At 41.5% G+C, this 21,649-nt stretch overlaps 1 protein-coding gene across 2 annotated transcripts; it reads right to left on the bottom strand.

Moving 5' to 3' along the window:
- Positions 1-1,444: 1,444 nt before the first annotated feature.
- snapc2 (small nuclear RNA activating complex, polypeptide 2) lies at positions 1,445-21,390 on the bottom strand. Of its 2 annotated transcripts, none has more exons than XM_044183509.1 (6): positions 21,295-21,390; positions 18,625-18,798; positions 18,168-18,306; positions 8,096-8,785; positions 5,235-5,323; positions 1,445-2,138 (listed from the first exon to the last, which is right to left on the bottom strand). In XM_044183509.1, exons 1-6 carry the CDS (start codon positions 21,310-21,312, stop codon positions 1,821-1,823), a joined length of 1,428 nt encoding a protein of 475 aa, XP_044039444.1. In that variant the 5' UTR covers positions 21,313-21,390; the 3' UTR covers positions 1,445-1,820. The 2 variants fall into 2 exon arrangements, with proteins under 2 accessions (XP_044039444.1, XP_044039443.1); XM_044183508.1 differs by having other exon boundaries at positions 20,943-21,369.
- Positions 21,391-21,649: the final 259 nt, after the last annotated feature.

Below are 21,649 nucleotides of genomic sequence, written 5' to 3' on the forward strand. Positions count from 1 at the left end.
TCCCAGTGTCTAGCAGGCTGCCCATGCATGTAATCCTTTTTGAGAATCTCTGACTGTTGGTTTTTGATATCTTTGGTGCCGATGTGGACTACAACTGTAGAGGCAGCATTGTGTTGTTGAATCAGCTGCAGAGCAGTGGGTGTAATGTCCTTTACGCAGGCACCTGGATAGCAGAAAGTCCGGCTTACCCAAAGTACTGCTTACCCACGACTTCGAGTTGCAAGGTGTGGAGCAGGCATATGACTTGGGTTTAGCCCTAAGGATGGGCTACATGTCATCATTCAGAGGAAGGATCGATTCCCCTCCGATAGTGGCAGAAACTGACCATGGAAGCGTGGCATCATTATGTGCGAGCACTTGGAGGATGGACTGGCGTCTCTGATGCCATAGCCGGGGGAGCCCAGTGTGGAGAGATGTTTGGCCTGGGCAGTGGCAATGGATGAAAACCCCAGGATTAGTTGATCTTTGTTCTTAAGCTCCTGTTTCAGCTGTCTGATGTCGTCTTCCAACCGTGAGTATGACAGCTGGCACTGTCCACACACAGTCATGATGATGTTTTGCTGTGTTGGGCCAAATCCTGGTAAAGCAACTAGACTAAAAACAAACCTAGCAGAGTTTCCTGCTGCCTTATTAGACCACAAATAAGACAAGAATAAGGTTGACGATAGACACTGCCAGAGCGGAGTGTTTCTGGGGGGCCGGGCCTCACTGATTACTGTACAAAACACAACTTTTAACTTTTTTCACTGATTTTGGTAAAACTGCATCATATTTTATGGAGAAAATATTTTCTAGTTTTCTCTCTGATGTTCTCTGGCTAGTCTGCCTCAACTCTCTGTGATTTATGAAATAGTCCCATGAAATAAATAAATGTGGCATTATGAAATAAAAGTCCAATGAAATAAAAACCTATTTATTTATTTATTGAACCATATTGACTAATTTATTGATTTCATAGCCGTATTTATTAATATCATAGGCATATTTATGTATTTATTTATCAAATATTGAATAAAACAGCATTCCATATAAAAAAGCATGGTGACATGTGAATGTAAATGCAATAGACTGGGGGCACTGTTTTGTTTATTGCACTTGAATATTATCCATTGTACAGCAGGTTAAGTCTTTGAAAATGAGATGTCAAATGCAATTTTCATTTTCAAATTGTTAAAAAGTTTCATTTTCATTTTGACTTAAATAATGCTTGCATAAATGGAAAATCAGGTTACACTGTTTATGTTGCATTTTCATTTTCAAATTTGAATTGGCTTTTGACATGTGAATACTGCTTGTTTTCTGTGATAGAAAAGATCTTTTGGACTGTTGGTTGGATGCATTCAAGACATTTGAACATGTCAACTTGCACTGAGGAATTGTAATGGCCATTCCCTCCCCCTTTCTTGTAACATTTTCTAATCCAAATAATTAATCAAGAAAATAATCTGCATTTATTATTTATTCCATTTAACAAAATAAGCCAAACTTCTCAATGCATCAGTGTTTAATGTTAACAAAAGCAGATGAACAAGAACTTTCCTTAAATAAAACAGTACAAAATTGACTATATTCTGATTTAAATAAACTATCTGATCAAAAAATAAGTAAACAATACGATGAATCAGACATTTGATGCCAACTTTCAATACTTAAGATTGTGGTGCATACTAAGGTTCAGTATGCAGCCCAGCCCCAAACAACGACCAAATAATTTGGGGCTCAACTCTAGAATGAGTATAAAAATAATGTATTATTATAGAACGCAGACATATCTAGAGCTTACTACACAAACGATTACATTATAAATTTTGAACCCTGAACTATTGGCGCATCAACAGTTTCAGTGGCACCATAAAAGGGTTGAGGGGGGGGCAGACTCCCATCACATCTGCATCTTCCGATTGGCTGGATGTGTTCCCTGATGATTGGCTCTCAGCTTCATCTGGCTGCAGTTTCTTCTCTCCACTGTCCGTGACATCACTGCTATCAGCAGTCCCAGCAGTATTCTGCTGACTGTTTGTTCTGTTGCTGTCTCGGCCACTTGGTGCCTCTGTCTGAGCACATAACCCATCCTTCAGGTCTTTAAACATTTCTCTTGCAATCTTGGAGTCAGCAGGGGATGAAAGACATTGGTACACCTGAAGAAATGGAAGGACGGCTGTCAGGTTAATGCATACCTAATTCCGCAAAAAAAAACCACCAACACATTTTTGTACCAATTCTGCAAGTTCGGTATGTACCAGGTCTGTTCTGGTACATACCATATATACTGTATATATATAGAGCGATGCAATGTTTGGTCACGCTGCTACGGCGACCACGAAAGGTCACTTTTTTTCCCTGAAATTCTTTTGTGTGACCCCACATTACGTTTTGCATTCCATCCATAGAGAAATGCTGAGCTGTATTATGATATAGTATTATATATCATTGCAGCTACATAGACAACTAGTGGAGCTACTTAACCTAGCTATCTCACCGATTGCTGCTGAGGCTTATTGAGACAAACTGTCGCTGTGATTATGACTTTAGCCATTGCATGATGCTGTAGCTGTAATTATAAGTATAGCCATCGGATGATTGAGCTTTGGTCGTTGATGTTGCTTTGATTGTTGTGATTATGGCTGTGACACATTAGTTTACAATGGTGTAACACTAATTACATGCAGGGGTTGAGTTTGTGCAATGAATTGACATGGTTGTGCTGGCTGAAGCTACTGTATTCCTAAACTCCTGTGGTGTATTGGTAAAACATTTGTTATATCTAATAGAAGCACTGTGGGTTCAAATCCCATGTGGCTTAACAATGCTTTCTTGGATAATGTTATAGCAGCAGTAAAGAGTAGTTACAGTGCAGCTACTGTAGCAATATCTATAGCATCATACAGCAGATTCAACCACAAATGCAGCAGTCGTCTGAAAAATAACTATATCCACATCTGTAGTATCTGCTGAGCGTTTCCCTAAACTGGCAGTGTATTATAACTGGACTGGACCAACACAGTAACTGTTCCTATGGATCATGGGGAATGCAAAAAAAACTGTGAGGGAACACAAAGGTAATTCAGAAAAGAAATTCACAATCTAAATATATATCCTGCATCATTTATTGCCACGCAAACCAGCTGTTACATTTCTTTCCTATGAGAGTACCTGGAACTTGGATTCGTTTTTGTTTTTTTTAGGGGTCCAAGCTCCAACAGTTTTGATTGATTGAAATGAAAAACCATAAAGTAAATTTTTCAGGATAGTTATGAGTGTTGATGACTGATGCAGAAAACGAATAACCCAGGTCGACCATAAGGGGGCACTGTTGCAAATGCAATTTGGTCATAACTAAATGTACATTGCACAAATACTTTATATCCATGAATTCGTTATATCATTCGATATAAATTATATAAATTGGCAAAATCCACTTTTTCATACCACTTTTTAGTTTTTAGACTAAGCGTGACAAAATTACTGTCACTTTGTTTGCCACTTGACTTTGCTCTTTTTTATAGTGTCATTTTTTGAAAAACGCCATATCTTCGCAATAGATTCTCCAAACTGTGTAGGCACATCCAGCATGAACTACAGATTTACAGAATTAAATTTTGTCTGAATGCACTGATAAGGGGTGCTGTAACATATTTTTACAAAATTAACTCAACACATTTTTTTTTATTTCACCATATTTGCTATGCACAATCCAAATTCAGTGTGTGAAATTTGGTACAAATCGACCAAACAGTAGTGAAAATATATTCGATTTTAAACTTAAACTAGAACTCTATATTTGTGGACTGATGCTGCCCTCTGGTGGAGTGCTTGTGTCTGTACAGGTCACCCTCTCTTTTGAGGAGGTCACTGCATCTCACACTTTGTACAATCTGGCTCTTCATGTGGGCTTGAACATTCTATTGCAGGTTCCAGTCACGGACATGGAGCTCATAGAGCAAGACTTTTATGCTCAATTGAAGTCTTTGTTATTTTTGCAGTGATGACATTACATCTAAGAGGTGCAAATTGCTGTAAAAGATGTGAAGGGATTACCCCATTTGCAAAAGGTTCCATTCCTGCTCTAGGATTCATACTTCTTCTAGTATGCACAGGTTGCTCAGCTGACAGCAGCAAGTTTTAAAGATGGTGTTTAACACATGTACGTGTGTACATGTATACAATTACATGTGTCGCACAAAAACAGCTACTTATAGTTGTGGCATACGATTAATCGTTTTAAGTTTCAAGTAATTTATCAAGTGTGTTACTCCATGGGACAAACTGTGCAAAGGGAAAAGGGGGGCCTGAAATCAGTGTAAATAAATCTAATATGTGTGAGAGACACAGGAGTGAATGGCACACAGGCGTGATGTGTTCTTAGAAACAACAATGCGTCTGGGGGAACCCAATGATGGTGAGGAAGAATCAATATATTTATCCACTCCCAGTTCTGACAAAAACGCTGTACTTGTACTGTAAAAAAGTTGTGAAGTCTGCTGTGAGGAACTGGATTCAGAGACGATGATGGCATTCAAAAGCATTTACTGTATGTTACATTTCAAGTAAGTGCAAAAGTAACACAAAAATAAAAGAAAAGAAACTTGTGATCTCAAGTAAAAAGAAGGCCTTCCCATACTGTACTGAGTGCAGTGCGTGCTGACCGACAATGGCTGAAGTGAGCTTGTACCATCTAATGGAACTCGACTCAGCTTGGCAGTGACAGTGAAAGCTGGAGATAGCGTTGATCTGGGTGAGTGCTGCTGTTTTGAATGATGGATTACGGTCAGGTACCAGAAATCAGAATATTAAATGCTCACTAAAATAAATAGATGCTTGCTGGAGTTGTATCGTAGAGGACCAAATTACTTGTCTGAATAAATTCCATTTTACGAAAGTAGACAGTGCTGACGTGCTGCAGTGAGCATATTGTCTCATTTCCGGGCACCGGTGTTGGTGTGTTACTGTATTGTTTCTGCTCTAGCTCATCACAGTTCATTTTGTTTGATTCTTTATTATAGTGACTATCTAGTTCTGCTGAAGCACCCATAGCGCTCTCCTTCTTTCATGAGAGCCTGCAGATCCTGGGCTTTAATTTCTTAGTTCTGCTACTCTCATATACAACATACATAAGTAGATGATTTGCTTTTATGTACTTAAAAACAAAACACAAGTAGAATCAACACATTTATAACAAAGTAAAACAATTAAAAAAGACATCTAAAAATCACGACCAAATTTGCAAGTTGTACCTGGACCAGATGTTTGTGCAGTTTATTGCAGTCCAGCAAGGGAAGCTCCTCTGGGAGAGACATCAACAAGTCCAACACTATAGCACTCTCTGGAGGACACAAAGCAATATTAGAAAATTGATTAATTTCAATGCAGTGGTAGGGAAACATCTCATAAAGTTTAAGTTGCTTCTAAGAACAACATAAACAACTGCAGAAACATGGACAGTAACAAATACATTAGGGGTGCACAATATTTCTGTGGCCGATATATTATTGTCCGATAAGACAATTATTTAATATATATTTAATTATTATTATTGTTCCAATAATGGAATTTCAGCTGATAATTATGTCTGATAAAGCAGCGCCTTGGGTGCTGACAGGACACCACTTGATACCCAGTTCAGTGAGAATTATAACAGCAGCAGAGCAGAATACATATTTTAGTGTAGTTTGTAATAGAGCGTCCTCACCCACACTCATGCACACACAGCAGGCAGTGTGAGCAACTTCAGCAAAGAAAATTAAACAGACTTGAGATTATATTTTACACAACTCAATGACGACAATGCTCGTTATTCATTAATGCAACAAAATTTGCCAGTAATGGAGACAGCACAAGAAGTTTGTCAAACACCTGCTGAACAAGCAGAACATTAACTTGCAGAAATTTGCTCTGCCCGCAGTCAACCCCCAGTCCCATCCTTATCCACAGATGGTTTTGCACAGCCGAAAACAGCTGAAAACAAATGCTAATTGTATTTAACGGTTGAGCCTAATTATCTATATATCTTAAACTTAGTTGAATTCTTGTAGACTCTGAGGCTGAGACCCACCTTCCCTCTTCCTCTCTACCAATTCAATTTCAATTAAATTATATTTATATAGTGCCAATTCATAACCGAAGTTATCTCATTGCACTTTTCCTATAGAGCAGGTCTACCTTACTCTACAATGACAACAAATCTGAGGACTCACCTGCTAGCTTGACCACCCAAGCGATCAGCGGAGGCACCAGAAATGAGTGGAGCAATGTCAACTGTACAACCTCGTCTGACTGCCTACTTTTCACCACACTCATCCTCACTCATCATAAGATAGCAAGATGTATATGAAGGTTATGCGGTCAATTGGTATTGTTTCAGGAAAACGTTTTCAGGATTATGAAGCCACGATATAAAATTCCAAGTTGCAAAACAATCTCATAGTGCAGTTGTATGACATCACATGGGGAAATATAAAGGCTGCACCGCTGGATGGATATTGCTAGGGGGTCGGTTCAAACTTGACTTTAATACTGCATATTAAGAAAATAAACCAAGGTATTACAAACAAGTTTACTATAAATTGAAATAATGTGCTGTATTAGAAAAATAAACTTGTCAATCTAAAAATATAGTCTTTATTGTCCTCTTCACGTTTTGCATTTATTAATAATCTATTAATTATTAATATTATCGGTTACCATATTGGTATGGGCCACAACAAAGACAATCGGTTTTCGTTATAGGCCCTGAAATTCCATATTCTCTAAAATAAATAGATGCCTGCTGGAGTTGTATCGTAGAGGACCAAATTACTTGTCTGAATAAATTCCACTTTATGAAAGTCAGTGTTGACGTGCTGCGGTAAGCGTATTGTCTAATTTCCGGTCACTGGTGTTGGTGTGTTACTAATAACATATAGTTTCTGCTCTAGCTCATCACAGTTCATTTTGTTTGATTCTTTATTATAGTGACTATCTGCTATACATTTAAATGTACACTAGTTTTGCTCAAGCATCTATAGCGCTCTCCTTCTTTTGATGACCTTCTCGCTAATCCCAGTTTACACGCTATTCAGTTTTGCTAGCTATTGTTCTTTAGCTTAGCAGCTAGCAATGGCTTTTCTCTCTCCCTCTCACTCTCCTGCTCAGTGCGTCAAATGTTTAGCTATTCCTCTGCCTCCTTTAGTGATAATGGTACATGTAATAAATGTAGCTTATTTGTAGCATTGAAGGCGAGGCTTAGTGAATTGGTACGGTTGCGCACCATGGGAATTCAATCATTAGCTGCTGTAGTTAGCCAGCCCCCAGTAGCCGGTGGAGACCGACCAGAGGTAGCTCCTGTTAGCTGTCCCCCCGGCAGCTCCAGAGCAGCTGGGAAACCAGGGAGGCTGGGTGAGCATGAGCCCACGGTTTACCACCAACCTTTTCATGTTTCTAACAAGTTCTCCCTACTCAGTGACACACCCGCTGAGAAACCAACTCTGATTAGTGGCAGCTCCATTTTGAGAAACGTGAAGTTAGCGACACCAGCGACCATAGTCAAATGTATTCCTGGGGCCAGAGTGGGCAATGCTGAATCCTATTTAAAACTGCTGGCTAAGGATAAACGTAAATACAGTAAGATTGTTATTCACATCGGCGGTAACGACTCCCGATTACGCCAATCGGAGGTCACTAATGTTAATGTTGAGTCCGTGTGTACATATGCAAAGACCATGTTGGACTCCGTAGTTTTATCTGGGCCCCTGCCAAACCTGACCAGTGATGACATGTTTAGCCGCAGGCTGTCGAGGTGGTGTCCAGCAAACGATGATAGAAACGATTGTAGATAATTGGCAAGTGTACAGCGCTTCTGGTCCTTATTCTGAATTTTTCAGAATAAACAGATAAAGTAATATTTTTGTATTTAAATCACCCCCCTCCTTTTTTTAATAATTTTTTTTCTGTGTTGTTGAGGTTGTTACTGTTCTTATTGATTTTATTACAGCATTGCTGATTTTTATTTCTTACCTTACTTTAATTGTCTATATCCCTTTATATCTCTGCATACTCATGTCCCTTTGGTCCATCTGTTTAGTTTACATACAAAATCCAATAAAAACAGTTGAAATACCCATGGGGGTGAGATGACACTCCTCATTCGGCTTTGGGATGACACTCAGGTAGCTATATATCCTCTCAAAGTTCACTATGCACTTGACGCCGAACATCCTGGGACTCTCTTTTGTGGCGTATTTGCTGGTGCGACCAAACCTGGCGTGAAATGCTGCAGCAGGGGTGGAGAGTGGTGGCATGGAGCAGGTAGAAGAGCAGCTGGAGCTGGCTGAACTGGAAGATGCAACAGAGGATGGTGCAGTACTGGGGACTTGAGATAGACTGGTGGCAAAGGTGGAGAGGGGTGTATGAGAACTGGATGAAGTGGACTTTGAAGTAGAGGTGGTGGTGGGGTGTTGCTCTGAGGGCTGCTGGGTAGTTTGAATTACAGTACTGCCAACACTCTGAGTCTTTACAACTGCTGCAGAGCTAGAACTGGGTGTGACCTGTCCTGTAACTGGGGTCACAGTCTGAGAGGCAGGCTGTGGGGATGTAGAAGGCGCAGTTTTTGCTGCATCTGACTTGCAGGAGGTGGCAGCAGGCGAGGTTCCAGCTGTAGTAGAAGGCTGTTGCTGGGGTGGAGGGATTTTGCCGTTTGGCACTCTAACCACTTGGGATGGTGCTGGGAGTCTTTTGGCTGGGCCTATGGTTGGTGCTGGAGTCTTGAGTACCAGGAGAGGATCGGCTTTGTTGGTGCCAGGAGACTCACCTAAGGGGCAAAAATCTTACATTGTTAAAGCTGTAATGCTCTTTTTATAATAACAGTAATATGGAGGAAAGTAGCAATACATCTGAGCATGGAGATTCACCTGAGCATGGAGTTTCATACCAGGGTCAGGGGGCCCCTTGGTCAGTGACCATCTTGTCAGAAAGTCGTTCAAATGATCACAAAGAGGCACAAAACGACATAGATACTCAAACGTGTGTGTGTGTGTGTGTGTGTGTGTATACACACACACACACAAACACACTTTTACAGCGCTGTGAAGGAATTTTGGCCCACTCATCTTTGAAGAATTGTTGTAATTCAGCCACATTGGAGGGTTTTCGAGCATGAACTGCCTTTTTAAGGTCATGCCACAGCATCTCAATAGGATTCAGGTCAGGACTTTGACTAGGCCACTCCAAAGTCTTCATTTTGTTCTTCAGACATTCAGAGGATGACTTGCTGGTGTGTTTTGGATCATTGTCCTGCTGCAGAACCCAAGTTCGCTTCAGCTTGAGGTCACGAACAGATGGCTGGACATTCTCCTTCAAGAGTTTTTGGTAGACAGCAGAATTCATGGTTCCATTTATCACAGCAAGTCGTCCAGGTTCCGAAGCAGCAAAACAGCCCCAGATCATCACACTACCACCACAATATTTTACTGTTGGTATGACGTTCTTTTTCTGAAATGCGGTGTTACTATTATGCCAGATGTAATGGGACACACACGTTCCAAAAAGTGAGGCCTGCAGTTCTTTGGATGTTGTTGTGGGGTCTTTTGTGACCTCTTGGATGAGTCATTGCTGCGCTCTTGGGTAATTTTGGTCGGCCGGCCACTCCTGGGAAGGTTCACCACTGTTCCATGTTTTCGCCATTTGAGGATAATGGCTCTCACTGTGGTTCGCTGGAGTCCCAAAGCTTTGGAAATAGCTTTAAAACCTCGATAGATCTCAATTACCTTCTTTCTCATTTGTTCCTGAATTTCTTTGGATCTCGGCATGATGTCTAGCTTTTGAAGATCTTTTGGTCTACTTCACCTGGTCAGGCAGGTCCTTTTTAAGTGATTTCTTGATTGGCAGTAATCCGGCCTGGGTGTGGCTAGAGAAATTGAACTCAGGTGTGATAAACCACAGTTAAGTTATGTTTTAAAAGGTGGGGCAATCACGTTTTACGTTTTGTGTTTACTTGTGTTATCTTTGACAATTTTTAAATTAGTTTGATGATCTGAAATTGACATTTAAGTGTGATAAATATGCAAAAACATAAGAAATCAGGAAGGGGGCAAACACTTTTTCACACCACTGTACAGTGGGGCAAAGTTCAATTGTGCAAGTTCTCCCACTTAAGTATATATATATATATATATATATATATATATATATATGCAACCGCAAGGGGGCACAAGCGAGTGTCTTCTTGTGCCAGTCCCAAGTCTGGATAAATGCAGGAAGGGCATCCGACGTAAAACACATGCCAAATTAAAAATGCGAATCGTGAAAATGACTTCCATACCGGATCGGTCGGGACCTGGGTTAACAACGACCACCACCGGTGCTGTTGACCTACAGGGTACCGGTGGAAATTGGACTACTGTTGGTCAAAGACGAAGAAGGAGAGGAGGAAGGTGTGTTCGTAGGCAGAGAGAGAAGAGGAAAGCTAAGAATGTAGAACTTACAGTAGGGACTTTGAATGTTGGGACTATGACAGGGAAGGCTAGAGAGTTGATTGACATGATGCAGAGAAGGAAGGTGGACATACTGTGTGTCCATGAGACCAGGTGGAAAGGTAGCAAGGCTAGAAGCTTAGGAGCAGGGTTCAAGTTGTTCTACCATGGGTCAGATAGGAAGAGAAACGGAGTAGGAGTTATCCTGAAAGAGGAACTTGTGAGGAATGTTCTAGAGGTGAAAAGAGCACCAGACAGGTTGATGAGTCTGAAGCTGGAAATTGAAGGGGGGATGTTCAATGTTGTGAGTGGTTATGCCCCACAGGTAGGATGTGAGTTAGAAGAGAAGGAGAAATTCTGGAGTGAGTTAGATGAAGTGATGCAGAGCATCCCCAGAGGTGAGAGAGTGGTGATTGGTGCAGATTTCAATGGGCATGTAGGTGAAGGGAACAGAGGTGATGAGAATGTGATGGGCAGGTTTGGTCTTCAGGACAGGAACGCAGAAGGACAGATAGTGGTAGACTTTGCAAAGAGGATGGAAATGGCTGTAGTGAACACTTTCTTCCAGAAGAGGCAGGAACATAGGGTGACATATAACAGCGGAGGTAGAAGCACTCAGGTGGACTACATCTTGTGTAGACGTTGTAATCTGAAAGAGACAAGTGACTGTAAAGTAGTGGTAGGGGAGAGTGTAGCCAGACAACACAGGATGGTAGTGTGTAAAGGGAGGAGCTGAGACAGACTCTGGGTGGTCAGGAAGTGCTCCCAGATGACTGGACCACTACAGCTACTGTGATCAGGGAGACAGGTAAGAGGGTACTTGGTGTGTCATCTGGGAAGAGGAAAGTGGACAAGGAGACTTGGTGGTGGAACGAGGAAGTGCAGGAGTGTATACAGAGAAAGAGGTTAGCTAAGAAGAAGTGGGACACTGAGAGGACTGAAGAGAGTAGACAGGAGTACAGGGAGATGCAACGTAAGGTGAAGGTAGAGAAACAAAGAGCATATGAGGACTTGTATGATAGGGTGGACACTAAAGAGGGAGAGGTGGATTTGTACAGGTTGGCCAGACAAAGAGATAGAGATGGGAAGGATGTGCAGCAGGTTAGGGTGATTAAAGGATCGAAATGTATTGACAGGTGCCAGGAGTGTGATGAGAAGATGGAAGGAGTACTTTGAAGAGTTGATGAATGAGGAAAATGAAAGGGAACGAAGAGTAGAAGAGGTGACTGGTGTGGAGCAGGAAGTAGCAAAGATTAGCAAGAGTGAAGTGAGAAGGACGTTGAAGAGGATGAAGAGTGGAAAGGCAGTTGGTCCTGATGACATACCTGTGGAGGTATGGAAGTATCTAGGAGAGGTGGCAGTAGAGTTTCTGACTACTTTGTTTAACAAGATCTTGGAGAGTGAGAGGATGCCCGAGGAATGGAGAAGTGTACTGGTGCCAATTTTTAAGAACAAGGGAGATGTGCAGAGCTGTGGCAACTACAGAGGAATAAAGCTGATGAGCCATACAATGAAGTTGTGGGAGAGTAGAAAGAGTAGTGGAAGCTAGGCTAAGGGCAGAGGTGAGCATTTGTGAGCAACATGGTTTTCATGCCTAGAAAGAGTACAACAGATGCAGTATCGTAGAAAAGGTTTCAGTCGTAGTCATCTGGACACTGTTTTCAGAATCAAGACGTTTCGGCTCCCATCCGGAAGTCATTCTGGGAGGCAGGGTTGTTTCATGAAACAACATGATATATTAAGACGGTGTAGTCCCTCATTCGTCCAGGAGTGTTCTATCGTAGAAAAGGTTTCAGTCGTAGTCATCTGGACACTGTTTTCAGAATCAAGACGTTTCGGCTCCCATCTGGAATGACTTCCGGATGGGAGCCGAAACGTCTTGATTCTGAAAACAGTGTCCAGATGACTACGATGACTACGACTGAAACCTTTTCTACGATAGAACACGATCCTACGATCCTACGATCCTTTTCTACGATAGAACACGACTGAAACCTTTTCTACGATAGAACACTCCTGGACGAATGAGGGACTACACCGTCTCAACAGATGCAGTATTTGCTTTGAGGATGCTGATGGAGAAGTACAGAGAAGGTCATAGGGAGTTGCATTGTGTCTTCGTAGATTTAGAGAAAGCGTATGACAGGGTGCCGAGAGAGGAGCTGTGGTATTGTATGAGGAAGTCTGGAGTGGCAGAGAAGTATGTTAGAGTGGTGCAGGACATGTATGAGAGCTGTAAGACCGTGGTGAGGTGTGCTGTAGGTGTGACAGAGGAGTTCAAGGTGGAGGTGGGTCTGCATCAAGGATCGGCTCTGAGCCCCTTCCTGTTTGCTCTGGTGATGGACAGGCTGACAGATGAGGTTAGACAGGAATCTCCATGGACTATGATGTTTGTGGATGACATTGTGATTTGTAGTGAGAGCAGGGAGCAGGTGGAGGAAAATCTAGAGAGATGGAGGTCTGCTCTGGAAAACAGAGGAATGAAGCAGTAAGACAGAATACATGTGCGTCAATGAGAGGGACCCAGGTGGAACGGTGAGGTTACAGGGAGCAGAGGTGAAGAAGGTGCAGGACTTTAAGTACTTAGGGTCAACGGTTCAGAGCAATGGAGACTGTGGAAAAGAGGTGAAGAGGCGAGTGCAAGCAGGTTGGAACAGGTGGAGAAAAGTGTCAAATGTGTTGTGTGATAACAGAGTATCAGCAAGAATGAAAGGAAAGGTGTTCAAGACGGTGGTGAGACCAGCGATGTTGTACAGCTTAGAGACAGTGGCACTGAAGAAAAGACAAGAGGCAGAGCTGGAGGTAGCAGAGCTTAAGATGTTGAGGTTCTCTTTGGGAGTGACGAGGATGGACAGGATCAGGAATGAGTACATCAGAGGGACAGCTCATGTTTTGGAGATAAAGTCAGAGAGGCCAGATTGAGGTGGTTTGGACAGAGGAGAGACTGTGAATATATTGGTAGAAGGATGCTGAGGTTGGAGCTGCCAGGCAGAAGGTCTAGAGGAAGACCAAAGAGGAGATTTATGGATGTAGTGAGAGAGGACATGAAGTTAATTGGTGTGAGTGAAGAGGATGCAGAGGATAGGGTTAGATGGAGGCACATGATTCATTGTGGTGACCCCTAAAAGGGAACAGCCGAAAGGAAAAGAAGAAGAAACATACCTACATATATACACACACACACACACACACACATATATATATGTATACATACAGACATACATACATACATACATACACATATACATACATACATATACAGTGGGTACGGAAAGTATTCAGACCCCTTTAAATATTTCACTCTGTTTCATTGCAGCCATTTGCTAAAATCAAAAAAGTTCATTTTATTTCTCATTAATGCACCCCATCTTGACAGAAAAAAGTAACCATTCATCCCACATCCTTTGCATGTAACCCCTCTGACTAGGGTTACTGGAGTAGTAGCATTCCAACAGAGTCTTGCTATCGCATCTCGCCCATCTTCGTCTTGTTCCAGTAGCCCATTTTTCATCTCGGTGCTCTGGTTCACCAAAACCTGACACAGACCTTGTTTGGCCGGGCGACGTCTGAGCCGGCATCTCAGACGAGATTTTGTTATTGTGACGTGTTTATCTGTTAATTGGTTAATTTGGTAGCCACATGCTAAGTTGATGTTAGTTATGTTATGGTCCACACAGACAGCCTTTGCATGCTAACTAACTCCCTTTAACTTGGTGCCGTTATCCTAAACAGATCATACACATACACTTCTAGTTTGGCCCTTAAAGACAACCACACACGGCGGAGAGTAACTCCTGTGTCACATGCTCCTGTGTTTCTGACCTCATGGGTTGATGCGAGAAGGAAGCAGAACAAAGAAACATACACACATTCCTTTTGGCGTGCACCGAGACCTGCGCACATGCACACACCCTTTGTTCTGTAGTTTAGTGTATTTAGAGTTAGTCTTCACATTGTGTGTTTTTACTTATATAAAGTATATACTTAAATAAATGCTTGTGTATAATTATGCTGGCTTCTTTAAATGTTGCACAAGAGTGAGTAATTTGCCAAACTCTGCTATGTTGAACTCCAAATCCTTCAACCTACTAGCTATTGGTGGTAATTCTGGTTATAGTTATTAATTTAATTATTAATCTGAGTTCCAAATTGATAGTTTAGTGTATTTTATTAGACTCAATCAATTGCCACTCGACAACTTCACTGCTAACCTTTCCCTCTGCTCCGATAGCCAACAGACCTGTCTGCTTTGAGTGTAGTCACCGTCACTCTCTCTCTCGCTCGCCCATACACTCACTACGCACTGCCCTGTTCCCTGAAAGAGCCACGCTACTCTTATAACAAATAGGGAGAAAGGTTAAGAAAGACCAGGTGAGTAGGTGAGGATGGACTGTCAATGGGCTCAAATGCCCCCCCCCCCAACAACGCCATCGTCCATCCTGATGTTTCACTGTGGACCTCGTCATATGCCGATTTAGTAGACATCGCCAAGCCCTACTTTAATTAAACACAATATTTATCTAGGCTATATTTATATACGCTACATTTATTTATTGGCTGGCTTGGGTGAGTCCTGAACCATCCCTTAGTTATGGTGCTATAGGCCTAGACTGCCAGCAGACTTCCCACGATGCACCTCTTTCCTCTCTCCTCCTCTCCCTCTCCATCTGTATGCATTTTTATCCCATTAATGCACGTTATTAACTCGACATGTCTCTCCCGTAGTTTTGTGCTTTCTCGACTCTCTCCTCTCTCCTTCTGTCACTTTCAGTAGGTATTTCTACCTCTGGAGCTGCAGAGACTGGATCTGTGGTTGTGGGCCACCTGCTGCCCCCACATGCTACTACAGTTGTTGTTATTGGCCTAGTTACTATTATTGTCATTATTATGACATGATTATTATTACTACTTTAGTAATACTACCATTACATTATTATTATTTTAAATTTTTTGGTGGAATTTGCATTGTAAATCTGCAGGCTGCAGAGATTAGTGTGTTTAACGTATCCCTGCGACCACCAGCAGCCCTCGTCCCATGTCTCCTGCTAAAGCAGACAAACTCTGTATTTTGCACATTTATATTTCTGCAGATAAATAGTTGTGGAACCAAATATGTGTATAGCTGCTGTTCTTGTATCTGAAAACAAGTATATACTACTATATATGGAAAAAGACACGTAATGCTTATGCTTGTGTTACCATATTCTAATATTTACAAAGCTCTGAGGAAGTAGTGGCTGTCAATTTCACCAAATTTACACCGGTAAGCTCAGTATTTAAAACAGGTGAGAGTGCATATATTAAAATATGCAAAGGTCCTCGTGCTGAATTGCAGGTGATGTGTTTAATAAGTTAAAAACAATATAGTTTTGCAGCAGGATTTGCCTGATCTTTGCGGGTCTTTAGACCGCGGTGGAAACACAGACAACAATGGGCTGAAGGAACCTTTTAGTTCCTTGAAAAGTAGTTCCTGGGAATAAAAGTTCCAGGTACTATGGAAGGAAACGCAACTTCATAATAACAATCTGAGCCTGTCAGTGGCAAAAACAAGCACTTTAAGTGGACGTGCATTGATGTGTGCTATTTCCTGGAAGGAATACATTGAAGCCCATTTTCCAGCTGCTGGCTGCAGTGCTCTCGCTCAGTACTGGACCAATTTAAAAAACTGTTGTCCCCATTAGTCACTTAGACACAAAAACATAGGAAAATAGGGTCCAGGTTGAAAAATACTTTACTTTCCCTTTAAAAGGACTAATAGCTGCAGTTAGTTGTGCAGTTAGCAGTGACTTTAGCAACAACAAGTCTGTGTGCTTGTGTATATGACATGACTTCGGGCAAGTAGATTTCTGACCCACTTGTCTGACCGGGCAAGTGAAAAAAAAACATAACGTTGAACCCTGGTTCAAGTTTGACATTACTCTCACCTCCATTCTGAAGAAGTGCTTTGAGAAACTGGTTCTCCAATACATTAAAAAGACAACATCCCAGCTAGCCTGAACCTCACCAGTTTGCATTCAGAGCCAACAGATCCACAGAGGATGCCATCTCCACTGCCCTGCACTCAGTCTTCACACTCCTTGAAAATAACAACACCTACATCAGACTGCTGTTTGTTGATTTCAGCTCAGCATTCAACACAATCTCCCCCATGAAACTGATTGGCAAACATAGCACTCAATGCTTTAGGACCACAGTCTGCAACTGGATATTGGACTTCCTCACTAACAAGACCACAGACAGTTCGGATTGGCGGTCACACCTCCTGTACTCCTAGTGCTGAACATCAGAGGTCCCCAGGGTTGTGTGCTCAGCCCCCTCTTGTTCATGCTCTACTCCCATGACTGTAACCCCCAACATCAAGAGAACTCTGCTCTACTCTACTCTGAAGTTTGCACACTACCATCATCGGCCGGATTTCAAACAATGATAAGACTTCATATAGTGAATAAATTAAAAATATTGCAGGGTGGTGTCCAGAGAACAACCTACTGCTCGTCAGCAAAACCAAGGAGCTGATTTTAGGTAGGAGAGACATACACCCCCGACTACATCTGTGGAGCTGAAGTGGAGCAAGTTAATAGTTTTAGATTCCTGGGAATCACATCCCAGAGAACATGTCATGGTCATCACACATCTCCACCCTGGTAAAGAAAGCTCAGAAACAGATGTATTTAGAGAGCGGCTGGGGCTTAGTGGTAGAGTGGGTTGTCCACCTATCGGAAGGTCGGCAGTTCGATCCTGGCTTCCCCCAGTCCACATGTCAAAGTGTCCTTGGGCAAGATTGCTGGGTGTGTGTGTGAGTGTGTGAATGATTAGTTAGTTTCTTTGGACTGATTAGCAGTTAGCATCTGCCATCAGTGTGTGAATATGACATGTAGTGTGTGAAGCGCTTTGAGTGGTCAGAAGACCGGAAGGCGCTATACAAGTACAGTCATCTGGGGAAGCTTTTGGCTTTCTCTTTTGGCTTTGTCCTGTGGAATCTCCATATCTATTACAAACCATATCTTGCAATTTTCCAGTGGTTAAAATACCGTCCAGAACATTGAGCTAAATTACAGCACAGTGAATTTTTCATTCCCCACCTCCCCCTGTAATATTAATCCCATCCAAATGGGGCTTGAAACACAGCAATCCATCCCACCTGTTGGCATTTACCGACTTTAATAAACAATTTTTTACAGTAAACATTATTGTACACTGAAACAAAAAATTAATTTTACAACAAAAATAAAAGAAACTGGTTTTATGGAATGCTTATGTGGAGCTCCCTCTGTGCGTTTTTTCCCCCCTTTCTCTTATCTGTGTGTGGTGTGCTCGAACTTTGCCTCGTGTGTTTGCGTAGTCTGTCCTCTTTCCAGGTTAACATGGCATCTATTGCATTTCTGTCCGTCCTGGCAGACAGATCCCTCCTCTGTTGCTCTTCCTGAGGTTTCTTCCATTTTTTCTTTGTTAAAAGGTTTTTTTGGGGGGAATTTTTCCTTATCTGAATCAAGGGTGTAAGGATAGAGGGGTTGTATACTATACAGATGGTTAAGCCCCTTGAGGCAAATTTGTGATTTGTGATATTGGGCTACATAAATAAAATTAAATTGACTTGACTAGCTGTGGTCAGGCAGGAGGCTCCATTATGTCAGTTGGAAATGATGCTGGCTCCTGATATCTGATGTTTAGTGTCCACCAAATTGTAGTGAATTTTATAATAGAGGAACTCGAGGTCCATACCTTGGACTGGCAAACGAGGCATTGGTCTCAAAGGGACGGTGCGACCAACAGGCCTGTCTTTGTCTGTGGGTGGTCTGTGGACCTGGGGAGGGTCACAGTTCCTTAGGGTGCGAGGCTCTGTGGATGACACTATCAGCATCTGAGAAATACAGGGAGAGGACAGAGCAGGTAAATACAAGTTTGCCTCATGAAATCACTTTAACCAGCAGGGTGTTTTTTGAAAGCAAAGAACAGAAAGCTTTCAAATACAACCTGAATTTAAAATTTACAGGCAGCAGAGAGTCGCTCGGTGTGGAACAAAACAAGGCAAAGATGCATCCTATTGATTTGAATTATTTGACTTGAGCAAAACATTTTTGTTATCCCATGTTTTATCACTCCACTTCCATAATGTACTAGAACAAAAATTGGAAACATAATAATAAGCACGATCTTATCAATATCTCTCTTGCAATACCTGAGAGAAAGCAGTGGAAATGGGTTCTTCGAGGGTTCCAGCTACAGCAGAAGCCATGTGTGTCCACACCTCAATGGGCTTTCTGACCACCTTCTCCTCCCATCTCTTCTTCTTCAGCTTGAAGCTGGCACATGAGATCACTTTGTTCTTCAGAGATTCCACCACAGAGTGAATCTAATGGAAGAAAGGGACAGTCAACATGTTTTCACACAGATACATAAAGCTAACCAAAACAGTGTTTTCACTGAGGTGCTAACAAAATGTGTAGTTTCGAACTGAAATAAATGGTAGCTAAATTGATCAGTTGATTGATATTCAATGGTTCTGATTTCCTAAATGTTAGCATTTGATGATTTTATTTGCTTTACTTTATAATTGTAAATTGGATACAATTAGGTTATAGACTGCAGTTAAACAATAATTCTAGTTCATAATTAATTGAGGACATTGCACCAATTCCGCTGCTGTGTGTTGAACAGTGTGATATGTCTAATCCAAACTACTTTCCTAAAACCATAAAGCCAGGCACCATTTGGATTTCGATGCACATCTATTCATGCAGTTACAGTACTAGTGCTTAGAGTGGCCAAAAGGGACAAAGAAAGACTCATATTTCATATATTAAACAAGTCTTGTTGAATGTGTGACGTCACCAAAGAAGTCATAAAATGATAAAACCATTTCCATAATTGGTTTGCTGAGAAGCGCAATGGATGTCATGCTCAAAATGTTCCTGCCTATGAATTTTAAGTAGTTTCACTGTAGACTACTGTACAGGGAAAGTCATCTCTAAGGTTATTGTACACATTGACAATTTCCTCATATTTGAACTCTAGTGATATTACTTTAGTGAGAGTTCAAATATGAGGAAACTGTCAATGTGTTACAATGTAATTTGAGGTGATTTTCCCTTTAATTTTCTCTAAAACTACAGTAAAACGAAAGAGTTTCCCCTCTGGGATCAATAAAGTATTTCTGATACTGATTTCTGATTCTAAAATAACAACAAATTTTACATGGCCATATTCTGAACAGTACTACATTGAAACTGTCAGCAAAAAATGGTCCATTGTTATCCAAACAACAAACCGTGGGTAACAAAGGACATCAAGGACATCCTGAATGCCAAGAGGAGGGCCTTTACTGATGGTAATATGGAGGAGGTGAGGGCAATCCAGGCTGACCTGAAGGTGAAGATCAGGGAGGCCAAGGAGAAGTACAGGAGGAAGCTGGAGCGAAAACTCCAGCAGAACAAGAGAGAGGTCTGGAGCGGCATGAAGAGCATCACTGGCTTCAGACCGACCGGCAGCAGAGGAGTTGAAGGCAGCTTGGACAGGGCCAACAAACTTAATCTGTTCTTTAACAGATTCGACACATCGGCTCCTGCTCATCCCCCCTCTAACTCAGCTGCTGTCGGCCCTCAAGCTTCTCTGAGTACTCTGCTCCCCCCTCACCCGCCTGTAACCTCTGCTGTGTTTCTGACCAAGTGAGAGGACAGCTGATGAAACTCCACTCAAACAAGGCTGCAGGCCCCGATGGAGTTAGCCCTGGGGTGCTAAAAGCCTGTGCCCCCCAGCTATGTGGAGTCCGTCAACATGTCTTCAACCTGAGCCTGAGTCTTCAAAGGGTCCCTGTTCTGTGAAAGACATCTTGTCTAGTGAGTTGCTGTAACAAAAGAGTTTCCCCACAGGGATCAATAAAGTATTTCTGATTCTGATTCTATCGATGATACACAGCCCATGACATACAGCCCCCCTGCTTTACATAATGAAGCAGAAATTCATACAGAAATGTAAAAAGAAAAGACGCATGGGGAAATAAATGGGGGAAAAATGCAAAGGGAAAATAACACATAAATAAATGCATAAAAAATGTATATATAAATGAATAAAAATTAATAAAGAAATAAATAAATGAAGACAAATAAATGAAAAAATAAAACATAAATGAACAAATTAATAAATTAAATGTGAAAGTAAATACATATGGGAATTAATACAAATGTAAATAAATACAGAAGCAAATTAATAACAGAAATATCAATGTGTCACATTTTACAAATTATTTAATGCCTAAAATAATATTATTTTAGGTGCATTTAATGGCATACTAATTTAATTTATTTATTTTTGATTTTGGCAGTTGCGGTCCTCCATACTTAAGCAGAGTCCCTTCAGGACAATCGCAGTTCGTTTGTTTATTAAAAATATATAACAAACAATAAATAACAAACTGAGATGCACCTTTAGCTTGGTGGAACTGGAGTTTGTCTGTAACGTTAAAATCCCTCTAAAATGTATGAGAACAGACTATTGTACCTCTGAAATGGACCGAGTAGGCATGTATTTTCTCAGGAAAGCATAGTCGATGTCTTCGTGGCCTCCAGCGGTCCTGCTGAGTCTTTTCAGGGCATTCAAGAGCTTCCTCTGTTCCGCTCGCTGCCACTTACAGGCCAGATTGACTGAACGCTGCGGTACCGGTTCAGGTTTCAGGTTGCGATCTGGTTTAGTTCGTGTACGAGGCGGCGGTTTCATCTCGACTCACGGTGCTGATACAAACTAAGCTGACATAACAACAACCAGACTGGACTGAAAGATTCACGAGCGCTGCGTCTGTTTCTCACCGGATATAAACTTAATTTTAACGTTAAAATGAATTTAAAATATGTACCTTCCCGACGGACACCATACTGCCAAAACCCGTCCGTGTTCCGCTGTAACGTCAACAACAACGATACGACTTCTGATGCAAAATTTTCAGAATAAAAGCGCTATCTTGTAAAGTCTTACAGATTCAAAAATGAATGAAAAGAAACAACACTTAAGCAACAGGCTGTTAAAATATATTCGTTAAATGTCCCTTCGCCCTTTTAAGTAGGGTTTTCCTGGCTTGTGAACTTCTTTATGTAAGATTTTAAAATACATTTTGTGTACTTTCATTGAAAGACAAAATAAGGAAATGGAATGAAATGGCATATTTAATGTCCTTTTCAATTTTGAGTTATTGATTGCCTTTTAAACTCATT

Source organism: Siniperca chuatsi, linkage group LG22, assembly GCF_020085105.1.
Source record: "Siniperca chuatsi isolate FFG_IHB_CAS linkage group LG22, ASM2008510v1, whole genome shotgun sequence".
Taxonomy (NCBI): domain Eukaryota; kingdom Metazoa; phylum Chordata; class Actinopteri; order Centrarchiformes; family Sinipercidae; genus Siniperca; species Siniperca chuatsi.